This window comes from Haliaeetus albicilla, chromosome 21 (assembly GCF_947461875.1).
Source record: "Haliaeetus albicilla chromosome 21, bHalAlb1.1, whole genome shotgun sequence".
NCBI lineage: Eukaryota > Metazoa > Chordata > Aves > Accipitriformes > Accipitridae > Haliaeetus > Haliaeetus albicilla.
The window spans coordinates 11,257,539-11,271,811 of NC_091503.1; the positions used below are offsets into that span (position 1 = coordinate 11,257,539).

The 14,273-nt window shown below is 39.5% G+C and overlaps 1 protein-coding gene across 1 annotated transcript in view; it reads left to right on the forward strand.

Annotated features, from left to right (window-relative positions):
* Positions 1-14,273, forward strand: part of CDH6 (cadherin 6) — a 107,589-nt gene that overhangs the window by 64,301 nt on the left and 29,015 nt on the right. Inside the window, exon 4 of the mRNA XM_069808921.1 lies at positions 13,439-13,733. Within this exon, the coding sequence (XP_069665022.1) occupies positions 13,439-13,733 (295 nt within the window). The remainder of the gene's footprint in view (positions 1-13,438; positions 13,734-14,273) is intronic.

The window sequence follows — 14,273 nt, forward strand, 5'->3', positions numbered from 1 at the left end:
CTCTTTGAGCAGGCAGTCTGTAGCAGATGCCTACCGTGATATCTTGTGTTGGTCTATCCTCTTATTCACAAGCTCTTGACTGATTTGTGACCTGTTCCAAAGCAAAGCTCCATCTACCTGAGCTGATATTTTGCTAATCCACCTGCGTGCCTTCCTGGCCTGGCATTTCTAAAGGGTCTGTATCCTTCTGTTGCAGCATTCAAGTCATGTGAGCTATCCCTTTACATCCTGATGAATGCACTTTGAGGAATACTCGTTTGAAAGAAAAATCTACTCAACGGCAGCCTTGGCTAAGGTTTCCCATAAACATATTCCTAGCTGAGCAGCCTTCCTCAAGAAGGTCCTGTTGAGATTTAAATGTGCAGCCTTTTAGATTGTACCTGCTGTCTCACACAAATCCTTAATTATCTGTTTCCACGACACAAAGTTTTGTTGAGAAACAAAGCTAGGGAACACGACAGCATGGAGATATTTTTCCTTTCCCCAGCTTCTGAACTGTAGAACTAAATGATCCAGGCATGCAAATAGATTAAAGACTCAACTAAACCTGTGGATATGAATTAATTTCCTTCTTGTTAAGTCTTCATTTAAATCTGAATGTGGGTTCTCATTTGTTTTAGTGTTTGTCTATATCCTCCCTTCTCCATCCCCCTGCTTTCCTCCCTGCCACACACACTTTTATATAGCATATAAAATTCATACACATATTTCAGGATTTGATTGTCAGCATCAAGTGCTCAGAATATCAAAGGGTCACCTTTGTCAGTAAGCAAAGGATGAGCATTTGCTTTCAAGCGCATCCATCAGGGAGTAGTCAGAAGCTGTTACTTGCTGAAGCAGCCTGATGTTTTATTCAACTATATCCCAGTAAAAACATTTCTGGATATTAGGCCATGGGGGTTTTTTTGGTTTGGTTTGTTTTTTTCCTGGTTGTTCTTTGAGATACTTTCTCCCCTACCCCCCCAGGAGAATAGAGGTTTTCACTGAATTAGAAATGTACTTGTTCATATACCTTAATGAAGGTGCTATATTTGCCTATCATATAATTTTTGAAATTTTGAGAGCCATTTTTGAAAATTCATGAGTCCAAAGAAAACATTTTCTCAGTGATGAAATTGATAATTTTGACCACTGATAAAAAGTAAGCAACTGTCACTGGGTAAATTCTCTGTGAAATCACAGGCAATCAAACCTGGGCATATAATACAGACCGATTTCACGAACTATACACATCACATAATTTAGAGATTAAGGGTCATATACTAAACCAAATTATTAATTATTGAAGTGCATGTTTGTTGAATGTACTCTTTCCTGAAAAAAATATTTTCTCCTAATCTCAGTAGAAAACCTGCTGTCATCTACCACTATCTGAGTTCCCTTTTGGTTTGAGTAATGCAGTACAGGACAGAAGTCTCATAATAGTCAGTTGAAAACCTTCAAATTAACTGAAAAATATTTAGATCAAACCCACAAAAGTATTCTGCCATAAAATGGCTGGGTACACAAAAAGACTCATATGATTTTGGGGGGTTTTCCCTGTGTAATTTTTAAAAGATGAGATATATGTATGGGTCTTTTGGCTCAATAAGTATCTTTTCTTGAAAAAAAGGAAAATAGGACATAGTTTATGTATTAATTAGTAAGCTTAAAGAGTGGAGGTACATTAACTATGCTGTAAGTACCTTTTCCTGTGCACATACCTGTATTTTACATAAACAAGGATATCAGGATATTGGAACTATTTTGCTCTGACTTGGAAAAAAGCTATAATGAAAGTTGGTGGTCTTCAATTGTATGCACAATTCGCATTGAAAAATAGGGGGTTTGGAGAGAGATTTCCCAGGGAGGCATGCATCCCTTTAGGGACTCATTGTATTCCCATTGAAAATCATTACAAGTTAAGCACTTAATTTTCCTTAACCCCACAGCTACCTAATAGAAATGAAAGCACATATATTCCATTTCACTTTACCACAAAGTCTTAAGGTACCTTGAAATGTTATTTGAGCTAATATAGCCAGCCCTGGAGTGCAGAAACTCCCCTATCTATCCCATCCCTTAGCTAACTTGTGGTGACAGTAACCTTCAGTTGGTGGATAATAACAAACACCTGAGAGCAATTAGATTTTCCAGCATTGCAGCTAGATTAGAAATAGGCCATCCCCCCACCCTCTAAATGCAGCAGGCTGTGGCAAAGCCACGGTATTGCTAGCCTTGACTCCAGTTAAATAATCCTCAGTCTTTCCGCAAACTAACGCAGAACAAATTACACCCAAGGCTCTCAAATCATGTTATAATCATTACATACAGAACTGGACGTTGTTAACAACTCACATTTTACTGCAGGGAGAACGTGGAAGCATCAAGTACTGATCTGTCTAAGATGAGACAGGAAGACTGTGACAGAGACAATACAGGTATTTTTTAAACTGCCTTGGCCTTCCTTAAGAGAACAACCAGAGCTCCATGCTTTTGTGAGGGTAATTGCAGAAGTCTGTACAATGCTCTTTTAACATCACTACCGTTTAGCTGGAGAGGGTCTCTCTAATCTTTCAGACAAAGGCATAATGAAACCCACCTGCTGTAAGTAAAACTGGGAAAAATTTAGTTTACAACCAAGGGTTTTTGGTTTTTTTTAAGTGAGAGGTGAGTTATTATTCAGAGGCAGAATTGTTTTGAGTGCCTTAGAGTCTAAACAGAAGATTGGCTATCTTTCTTACCATTATACAGTAGTTCAAAGAAAAGCAAGAAGCTTGATAAAAGAACATGAAATTCAAGGGCCCATACATATAGAGATCAGACTAGACACCACAGTCTCTTGTGCCTTATAAATTAAAGACCTGTTTGTCTTTGTAAAGGCAAAATTTGTAAATTCCTGCCATAATTATGCTTAGAGATATTAGGAAGAGGAACAAATAAAACTGCATTACCACAGAAGAGCTGAGCAGCACTCAGCTTGGGAGAACATGGAGACACCTATATCTAGTTTGTAGCTTAAATATTCATTAAGATCTGATAACAAGTTGTCCCTAGAGAGAAGGGACAACAGAATAAGGGACCTTTCTAGTTTGAGGTACTGCAGTGCAGGACAAAAGCTCTTGTGCCGTTGTCCCTGTTTAATCACAGTGAAGAGCAGCAGCAGCAATTGGGGAACCCAAGAGGGAGAAGAGTAGATAGGCCCTAGGCAATGTTGAAAGGATTGACATTTTCCAATTGATTTTTTGCAAAGCTGATTAGCTGTGGTTGCATGTTTGCACTTCACGTTAGAAAACCTGTTTGTGATTTTGAAGGATGTGTAATAAAGGTGTGAGTCACCAGAGTATGGATGTTTATTCTTAGCTTCGTAAGTTTAAAATAGAACAATAGGTTCCTGACTACTGTTTGGGCAGCCTGTTCCATAAACCAAGGATCACAACATCAGACAAACTGTTGTCCCTGTCTATCTCAGGCCACGCAGCCTCACATATAGCCCTCACAAAAAGAGAATGAAAGGAGCCTTCCAGCCTGCCTGGAGGGTCCAAAGTGAGAGTGCTTTGCCTCTTGTCCCTGGTCAAACAACAAATTTGTATTCCAGGGCTCTTTATACTCTATTTCTTACTCTTTTTTTTTTTTTTCACTCCAGCACCCTTTACTTTTATTATAGTGCCTTTTCTGTGTTTTGTTTGTTTGTTTTGAAAGCAGATGCCACCATCTTTTATTCTCAGTTTGCCTTTTGAGTACCTGGTTGCTTCTGAATCTTGAAATGTTCTTAGTCCTTTTTGGTCCATTCATTTCCTGAAGTTGTTCAGCAGCACAAAGCTGTTTTGTAGCTTCTCTTAGTGTCATTCATTTACAGGGAATAGATTGGCACTCCTACTTTTGAGAGTGAATGAGAAAGATCACTAACATTTTGATGCTCTCAAGAAACAGAAAGATAGCATCACCCTGGTGGGTTTTTTTCTAGGTGTTTTTTTATTCCTCCTATAGTTCTTGATATCAGGACAATCTTTTTTTGTAGAAGATACTGCTGTTACTGAACACTTCTATCTGACATCTAGCTTTTTTCCCCATTTGCAGTGGGTGAAATTTTAGCTTTTTTTTCTTTTTTTTTTAATCTCATGGAATTTTTTTGGTAAAAACCTCAGAGTTAGAGCTAAGAAGCAGTACTTAGGCTAAAGGAGACCCTTAGGGGGCATTATTGTTTTACCCTTTCCCTGGTATACTCTGAGGTGGTTACCTTAATAAAACATTTCATTTGCATTTTAATAGTCCAAGTATTGGATCCCTGTATCATTTACAATTTTATTTTTTTTTTTTTTACTGAGTTTTTCTTCTAGCATACCTGATTCCATGCAATCAGGGCTGATGCTGATAAGGTTTCCTTAAAAAAAGTAGCTTGTCGTTATGAACTTTATATAAAAATATAGTCTGTTATGTATTATTGTATTAATGGGATGCCACAGCTGAATGAGCCGTGGTTTAAAGAATTTCAGGTTCTGCTATACAACCTCTTATAAACAAAACCCAGAAAAATAAGCACAATGCAAATAGGACACAGCATATTTTCCAACAGCTCCAAAGAGACCAACACCCCAAAATGCAGAAATCTCATATAACCTCAGTAACCTTCAGTGGTCTATTTCATTAATTTACTACAGATTTAATGTTTGCATGCTAGATTTCAGTAGTAAATCTTAACCTTTATTGCTGACCAGAACATCACACAGGAAGAAATGTATGCTCTTCAAAATGGAAGGAATGGAAACAGGATAAAAATGCAATGTTCTTGAAATAGGAGTTATTAAAAAAAAAATCCAACGCATAATGAATGGTCATACATTAGAAACAGCAAGAGAAGGACAAAAAATTTGAGTGTTTTAGTCATGGGATGATAGGAAAAAGGTAGTTTGATATTTGATATGACAATGAAAATGGCAAATGTTTGTACCATTTCTAATAGAAAGGAAAATATCAACATTATTGTTCAAAGACCTGGGTCTATTCATACAGAAGGCAGGCCAGCTGAAATGCAGCAATTACAGAAAAATTACTAGTATCATCATCCCTTCATATCTGGCCTGTTCTTCACTGGCTCTTTTTGGAATCCACTTGACCTGAAAACGAGAGACTGGGGTTGTAAACAGGATTCCAACTGAGGACTCAGAAGTGCCTATTTTGCAAGCAAGGACTGTATATAGACTGGTAGCCTAGCAAAGAAAAATAATGAGAGCATATGGGATTATTATGTATAAATGTTGGATGAGGAAGAATGTATCTATGTGGGAAGAGGTTCTTAAAACAGAAAAACAATGTTGGCACAAGAAATGCACATCTAATCTGGAAAACAAGACTCTTTCTAATCACCAGAGCAGTGATTTCTTCAAATAGGAACTGTGTACCTGTTGTGCTTTTTTCTTCACTAGGCATAGCGGGAAGCAAGCAAATTAAAACTGCATTAAAAAACTGAAACACTCAGGAATCAGTCACACTGAGCCATATTCAGGTTTACTGTATTAACTATAGTATAGTAACTATACTTACTATAGTAAACTTGTCACTTTCTATAGTTAACTAATTTAAGTATTCTGTAAACTGTGACATCTGTAAGTTCAAGAAAGTGACAAACAATGAAGACTGCTGATTGCTTAGGACAGCTGATCTTGGGTTAGTGATGAGATGCAAAAAGTGCCTGTTGTAGCAGTCTAACAGCCCCTGTGTCAAGTGCTCTTTCTGACAGCTGTACATCTGGAATCGTGGTGCTGTGATCTGGTAAGGCTGGGTCTGTTTGCATTTCTTTTTTAATTTTGTCAAATATTTTTTGTTGTTTTATCTTCTTTGAAAATGACAGTGCTTGAATCTTACTTCAAACTCTGGCTGTCCAGCTCTTTTGAGGATGTAGAGTATAAATCTTCATATGATCTTCAAAATACTTTATATAAGAATGGAAAGAAATCACCTCTTCTAGTTTTCTAAACACCAAGAAAAGTTGGAAGCACTGTAGCATCTTTCTCCCATTGTCTTCCAACTTCTTTTTTAACATTTATCCTCCCATTTTTAACAGAAATTTAAGCTACATTTTTGAAAGAGTGGTCCCTAAGTGTAAACTAAGTCTTGACATAACCTTCCAGATATCTGGCCTGAGCATATAACTAACTTCAGCACTCTAGCCTCTCTCTCTCTCTCCATTGGCCACCTCTAAATAATTTTTAAATCAATTAACTGCTTTCAATTAAATTTTATAGAAGAATAAAGGTGCCAAAACCATTAATTTCATATACGGTTTGGAAGAACAGTAGTTGCTTAAGGCAAATAAACCTACATCGTGCCTTGGCTGTTTGGTCAGTTAGCTGTTCCATGAACACACATATAAGCCACCACCAACTACAGCCCTTGCTGTCTCTTCTCCGGCCACTATTTAGGGAACACAAGAAGTAGCAGCATTTTGCAGTCAAGAGGCTTTGAGGACACGGGCTGCAGCAGGAAGTATAAAATACCATGCAGTGGACTAAGTGATATGAGGGAGAGCAGGATGCTTTGCCTTAGGGTGAGTCAGATAGAGAGGTTATGTGGACCATGAAAGGAACCAGACCTTAGCATAATTGAGGCCATAAGAACATGGCACACACGTCCATAGGAAATCTGTCATTTCTGGTGATGCTGGATCTTGCTGTGGATCTTGTGGAATATCTTTCTAGAAGAAAGGAACTTTTATGGCTTGAAATAAATGATTTGTGTAGGCATTTGTCCTGATGATACATGATATAGTGTGTGTATATGTAAGTATATGGAACACATATATAGTGTTTGGGGGGTGTTTTTTGTGCATTAGGAAGAAGTCTATACTTAAACTTCTGCAAAATATACGTAAACACTTGTTGCCTAATGTGCAAAACCAATGCCATTTTCCTTTTAACACGGAGGCACCAAGTGGAGCAAAAACTTTGGCAGTGATTATTTGATGATATTAATGGTGCTGATTAGGATATTAACTGTTGATGCTATAGGGATACAGAGCACCAGAAGAGAAACAGAAGAGTGCAAGTTGTTATTATTCTGAAATAGAAACTGTGTGCAATATTATAGTATTAGCAGTTTCATTTTAAGTGCTTTAGTTTTTCTGAATGCTGTAGCATTGCACTGTGTAACCTCAAGCAATACATGTGGTTGAGTTTGTTAATGACTAGACAGGGCTCTGCTGTTTGGATCTATTCAATTTGGAGCAAAATCATGTGCTATGAATACTGCCAAGAGCACACCCATAATTCTCTTTATTAGCTACCTACCAACTGCCTACTTACTATTTTAATAATTGGTCTCTATTTCATTATTGTGTTAGGAGACAATAATGTGACCACAGCAACCCCAGAATAGCAAGTTTCTCTTATAAATACAAACAAATAATAGGACACAACAGGCAGCTTATTTCTGGATAATCGTAGGTTGATGGTTCAGTGTGTACATCCCAAGGTCTATTGACTTTGATCTTTGCAGAGGTTCAGTAATGACTCTGAAATTCAGCAAGTAGGGTGTTATATTCACAACAGGAAACAGAACTTGGTCTGCAGGGTGGATGGAAAACCATCTCACCCACTGAATTGCCAGGTATCATAACCAGCAATATGACATTAGTGGGAGCTAACTGCAGTTTACAGCCGTCTTGCATAACCTAAAGCCACTTCATAAATGAGACTAACTACATTGTTTAAATCAGTGTTATAGAGTGAGGTAGAGGAGGGATGTTATTTCATTCTGGAGAATATTCAGAGCCTGCAATTTCAATTTTTTGGACTTTAATTACCACAGCTATAAAAGTACATTTTCAGTACAACCTTGTTACAAATATGCGTGCTAGAAAGCTGCTTCTCTCTAATGTATTCCATTCAAACACAAAAAAAAGTTAGCGCTTAGCCTTAACCTATTAAAATATATGGGATCTCACTTTCATTATACAGTCTTGGTCCTGCTGTTTCATACAGTTTCATATCAAATTTAATTTAGCATGGTTAGAAAAGGGCCCTGAGGCCCCGCCAGCCCTGACTGTCCCTGCCCAGGCCCAGGCCCAGGCCCACCCCCCCCACCCAGGCCCAGGCCCCCACGGCAGCCCCCAAGGCCGTCGGCCCCAGCGACACCACAGCAGGGCCGCTCTCCGGCTCCCCACAGCCCTGTCCTGCCGGGCCATGGGCCCTGCCAAGCCAGGCCCACCCATGGGACCATGTCCTGGCCCGGCCTCGGCCTGTTCGCCTCCCCAGGGTTGTGCCCGATGCCGGGGGCTGGGGCTGCCCCGGTGCCCCCCCGGCTGCCCTGCTCCCGGCTGGGGCGGTGGGACGGGTCCTGGCTGCCAGGCCCCGCCATGACCCACCGGGGGAGCCGCCATCCCTCACCTCTTCCAAACACACTAACGCTGCTTCTTTTGTAAGCGCTGCCGACATTTTGGAGTATAGCTCATGAATTTATAATACCAGAGATGGGCAATAATGAATTGTACAACTTAATGCAAATTGGATCTGCTGTTTTCATGCCGTTTCAGTTTATAGCCTTGTTGCAAAAGCGCATGAAACATGCCCTTAAATTCTTCCCACATACATAGCTGAAGTAATTCCTGTTTGTGTAGCATGGGTCCAACTCAATTTTTAAAACCCTGGTAAATTTTCCTGGAGTGTTGCTTTAAAGTGAAGCAATACTGTCTATTGGAGATGAAGAAAAATGCTGTAAATACATTCACTCGGGGGAAGAAAGAAAAAAAAAAAGGCTCACGGTGCAGATACTTTGAGCACAGCTTTCACTTGCCCTTTCCTTTTCGTCGTGCTGAAGACACCCGATTGCCACCACCCTTGGTGCTTTCAGAGAGCTCTGCCAGAAGCGCTGCAGAGAAGGAGATTACTCCAGATTGTAGCTACTTTGAAAAAAACCCCTCTCCTTTTAAAGTAATTGTGTATGTGACAACAAGCAGAATGTCAAATACAGGCAGCTAATGCTGCAGTCCTGTATGCACTTTAAACTCCTTTTCCTGGAGGCCTGAAGCCTTCCCTGTTTTCAGGACACCGTATTTGAATCTTTTGGGCCAGGACATTTGGGGCGGGGGGGCACAGGGAAGAAAGAACGGCTGGACAGTTTTTATCTGACTGTAGGTCATTAAAAGCGAACCAGATGGTTCACTTAACAGTGGTATTAAAGTAAAATGAGTAAAAGTATGCCTAGGGCATAGTAAAATGTTTAATTTGTCTTTCATCCTCAGCCTTAGCCAGTGATTGATGGACGATTTCACAAAAGTGTCCAGATTAGATTCTGAATGAATCAATTTACTATAATATTAATACAGTGCAATTGCTGATGCATTTACTTTTTATTGCATAGACTTACTTCTTCACAATTTTGCTTACCTTTGAGGTATGGCTCAGTTCAGTCACCAATTGAAGGGAATGCCTTTGAGTAACACTGAGTTTCTAAGGAAATAAAAAAATCTACCTTTAAGTGGAGCCCTAAAAACCTGTGGCTGAATTAACTTTGTATTGAGGAATGGTAATATGATACAGCCCAGCTGACATGAGCACTATGTCCCAAGACATTTTATTCTATCCCATGACTATCTGCCATGGTCCATTTATCTGTCCCATGACCGACTTTATGCAGAGGATAATGGACACTCTTGCAACACAGGTTAGCAGAGTGAAGCTATAATATCTTTTATTGGCTAGGATCAGTCCTGCTAAAAGCATCTGCAGTATAATTTATAGGCGTATCTCATCACAGCAAACTTCCTTTGCAATGAGGTGTCTGGGTAGTGAAAAATAACTTCAACTTAAAAGGAAAGAGAGGTGTTGTTATTACTACTCATTTCATCCTCATAACTTAACAATGGTGTTAAGTTTTATATACAAAACTATCAACTGTATTTTTAAGTGCATCTCACCTCCAGGCCCTTCTTTTTAGCCTCAACTTGCACATTTATTTCTCCTTTAATTTTATTCCCAATTTATTTTTTTTAACTTGGTTACGGTAGCAATTTCCCTCTTCATATAGGTCACACAGGCAAAATATTGCTTTCAAGATAAACTGACACTTAAGAAAAAATAAAACAGATGATTGCCTTTGCTTGGATAAAACTTTTCTACCAAGCAAACGGTCAAGGACAGATAAAGTAATCTAAAATAATAAATCATTTTTTTCAGATGTTTTCCTCACAAGTGAATGTTACAAATTTATCATCTATGAGAAACTTTTCTGGAGATCTGCTTGTTTTATCTAATATATAAAACCAAAACGGTTTTCTGAAAAGAAGGGAACAAAATCCAAACTATTTTGGCCCAGCTATTAAGCAGTTGATGCTGGGGTTGTGGTATAGGCCTAGGGAACATTTATTTTCAAAAGTTAGTGCTTTTGCTGAAGGGCTAGAGATTGATCTTTTGATGATCACCTCATTCTCAATATTGATGAGTCATTACACTGAGGTATACTTTGTCTTGATATCCAAAGTCGCAGTCGATCTTACATAGGTGGGTTAACTGTGGAGGAGGAGTGGAAATTTCATAAACTATGGGCTTGGAAAAATGACACAAGTTTCCATTTTTAGCTCTTTAGGTGGTCTGGAAAAGAATATTATGGCAGACAATTCCCAGTGGTTCCAACACCTTTTCTAGCTTGACCTTTTTTGCTACCTTGTTCATTGAAACTAGTTTTAATTAAAATGATGATAAAAATGAGTTTGGGATTTCAGCCTGTAATAAGTCTCACAACAGCACTATTCCATGATTCTTATGAATTAATGATGGTCTGTTACTGAGGGCTGTTTTTGTCCCAATATGATACAGACAAAGTTAAAGAGACTTTTAAGGCAAACAAAGTTGAATTTTTGATGTGAAACAATCATAAAAAATACACAATTTTCAAGACAAAATTCTTTCCATGCCTTTCCTGTTTCAGGTTGCCTTTGAGGAAAATTACACTCCAATGTCCTATTGAAATTACTTTCCGCAGTAGACTTCTAGTCTGACTTCTTAACAAGCAGGTCTAACAGATATTCATCAGAGGCTGAGGTTATATCTAGTAAACCATATAATTCCTCCAGGCCCTATGGCTGAGTGTATTGGCCAACCGAATGGGACTTGGGAGACCTAAACTCTATTCCAGCTTCCAAGACTAGCCTTCTGAGAAACTTCAAGATTCTATGCTTTGTTTTCCAGAAAACAGAGCAAATGGTATTGACTGCTTTTGTGAAGGGTTTTGAAATCTGTTTATGAAAAATGTTGCATACAAGCTATTGATTGGTACTTGTCGTGGTTTAACCCCAGCCAGCAACTAAGCACCACACAGCCGCTCACTCACTTCCCCCCACCCAGTGGGATGGGGCAGAAAATCGGGAAAAGAAGTAAAACTCATGGGTTGAGATAAGAATGGTTTAATAGAACAGAAAAGAAGAAACTAGTAATGATAATGATAACACTAATACAATGACAACAGTAGTAATAAATGGACTGGAATATTCGAGTGATGCACAATGCAATTGCTCACCACCCGCCAATCGATGCCCAGTTAGTCCCTGAGCAGTGATCCCTTCACCCCCACTCCCCCCAGTTCCTATACTAGATGTGATGTCACATGGTCTGGAATACCCCGTTGGCCAGTTTGGGTCAGCTGTCCTGGCTGTGTCCCCTCCCAACTTCTTGCGCCCCTCCAACCTTCTTGCTGGCTGGGCATGAGAAGCTGAAAAATCCTTGACTTTAGACTAAATATTACTTAGCAACAACTGAAAACATCAGTGTTATCAACATTCTTCTCATACCTAACTCAAAAACATAGCTCTGTACCAGCTACTAGGAAGACAATTAACTCTATCCCAGCTGAAACCAGGAGACTACTCCTATTACCAAGAGGAACGGCTCTGCGCAAAATTACATGGAATGCCCATTTTCTCCCTGAAGGAGAAACTTAAGAAGAGTGCCTCAGCATGTCTGCTAACGATTAACTGTGCTACAGTTCTGATATTTTGTTATTGGACACTTTTTGTATGTGTGGTGACAAAGAGTTTTGCCCTTAAAGGCAGACTTAGTGCATGGAACGTGTTTTCTGTAGGGACCATAGGCATAAGCGCAAGCTGTGGAGCATTGTGCCACCAAGTGGATAGTCAGTAGGCTGCCAGCACAGCACTGATCTGGGCAGAAAGCTAGAGGAAGCCTAAAACATTGACCATATGGTCATGCTGGAGGCTGCCCTTCCAGCATGGTAGGGGCATAGCCAGGCATTGGTAAAGTCTATGTGAAGACTTTCTATGTTCTTTCAACCCAGAAATCTTTCTTTTCTACAAAGCATGTTATCCAACAATGCTAAGTACTTTGCCACATAGTCAACTAGGTGGTTTTTTTCTAACTTGTATGCAGGAAAAGAGAAGCAAAGAACTGGTTGAGAAAGTCCAGCACTCCTGACTCCTAAACAAGTCTTTCCTATGAAATCAACAATTTCCAGGAATCTGCTACCTAATAGATTTTTTTTTTTCCCCATGAATTTCACCACCTATGCCCTGACTTTAGAAATAATTTTAATGTTTCATTTTTTTATTTTCTATTTTCTCTAATGTAACAACAAAACAAATTGTAGTTGATTAGCTTTGATTTTAAGGCCAGGGGGATAAATAAGCCTTTATCAAAGGAACAGCCATGAGAGTATGATTTAATCGGTCATACCTTGCGTGTGTGCTAAGCAGCTTTTCAAAAGATGTGGAAATCTCCTGGGAAAAAAAAAAGGTGATGTTTTGGGCAGCTCATGCTTTGTATGCTAATTACCATCATTCTCTTATTTCCCCTGCCCCCACCATGTTTCAGCTTTGTCCGGGTCCCTTTGGATAAGGCAGCCGATCTCTTCACTGCCAGTGCTCTAACAGTCTAGTATGCCTGCCTGATTCTGCTCTTAGTTTACCACATCTGTGAATGCATGTATTTATCTGCTATTCACGTATGTATTTAGTATGTCATCATGTTGTGCACTGTGTGGTATATTACATAATGTCCGTGGGGCCTAAGCGCAGAGCACCCCAGAATATAAACTTAAGTGGCTGGCCTGGCCACTTTTTAATTCTTTGCTTACTGCAGTTCCCAAATCCAATGTTTTTCCACTGTAGGATCTCACTGTCCTACATATTCCTAGGATTCCACCCAAGCCACTAGCCTTTAGACCTGACTGATGTATGCTTAGCTTGGGAAAGTGATCTGCAGCTTCCGTTCATGATTTCCTTCAGGCAATTTCTTATAATACTGCAGACCATTTCAATTCCGACATCAAGACACAACTCGATCAATTCACTGCTTCTACTGTGGTAGCATCTCATTTCCCAAAAGCAGTGTACAGCCTTTTGGCTGGGTATTAATAATAGTAAAGCATGTATCAAGGTGTCAGTTAAAGTATCTAGAATTGTGTCCCAATTATTTATTTTCCTTTCTTTCTTTTATTCCCATTTCACCACCAGCTTCATTCAGACCAGGATAAAGGAGATGGATCACTTAAGTACATCCTTTCTGGAGATGGAGCAGGAGACCTCTTCATTATCAATGAAAACACTGGTGACATCCAGGCCACAAAGAGACTAGACAGAGAAGAAAAGCCTGTATACATACTCCGTGCCCAGGCTATAAACAGAAGGACTGGAAGACCAGTGGAACCAGAATCTGAGTTCATCATTAAGATCCATGATATCAATGACAACGAGCCAATGTTTACAAAGGACGTTTACAATGCCAGCATTCCCGAAATGTCAGATGTTGGTAGGTGCTAACTATAATTGATTTCAGTGTCTGGTCTGGGGTCTTTCTGTGGAGCTAATGAAGGGCCCAAAGTTTACAGGCACTGAAAACAGGCATCCGCTGGTTGAGTCTGGAGTAAAAGCACCTCAGCCATTTAAAAAACCCCACAGTCTAACTCTAGGAAGATAGTGACAACAGTCTGCTGGAATCAGAGGTGCCAGCTGAGTGAAACCCACTCCCTCTGTTGTACCACAAAAAATGCAAGTGAATACAATCTATTTTAGTTCACAGTGAAAGTGAGCTGAGCTAAGCTGTGTTACGTGACACTCGTAAAGAGTTTAATACGCTTTGTTAACATGATTTAGTAGCAGTATAATAATATGGTAATCCACGGTCACCTAAGCATGTCCATACCACCCCTAGATCTGTTCAGCAACACTTCTTTAGTTCAGGAAGGTTAAAAAAAATGGAAAAGGGCAGGTGCAGAAGTGGTTATACACACTTTAGGAGCGAAAACTGTAACCCGAGTCAACTCATCACTGATTCTGAGATATGCCATTA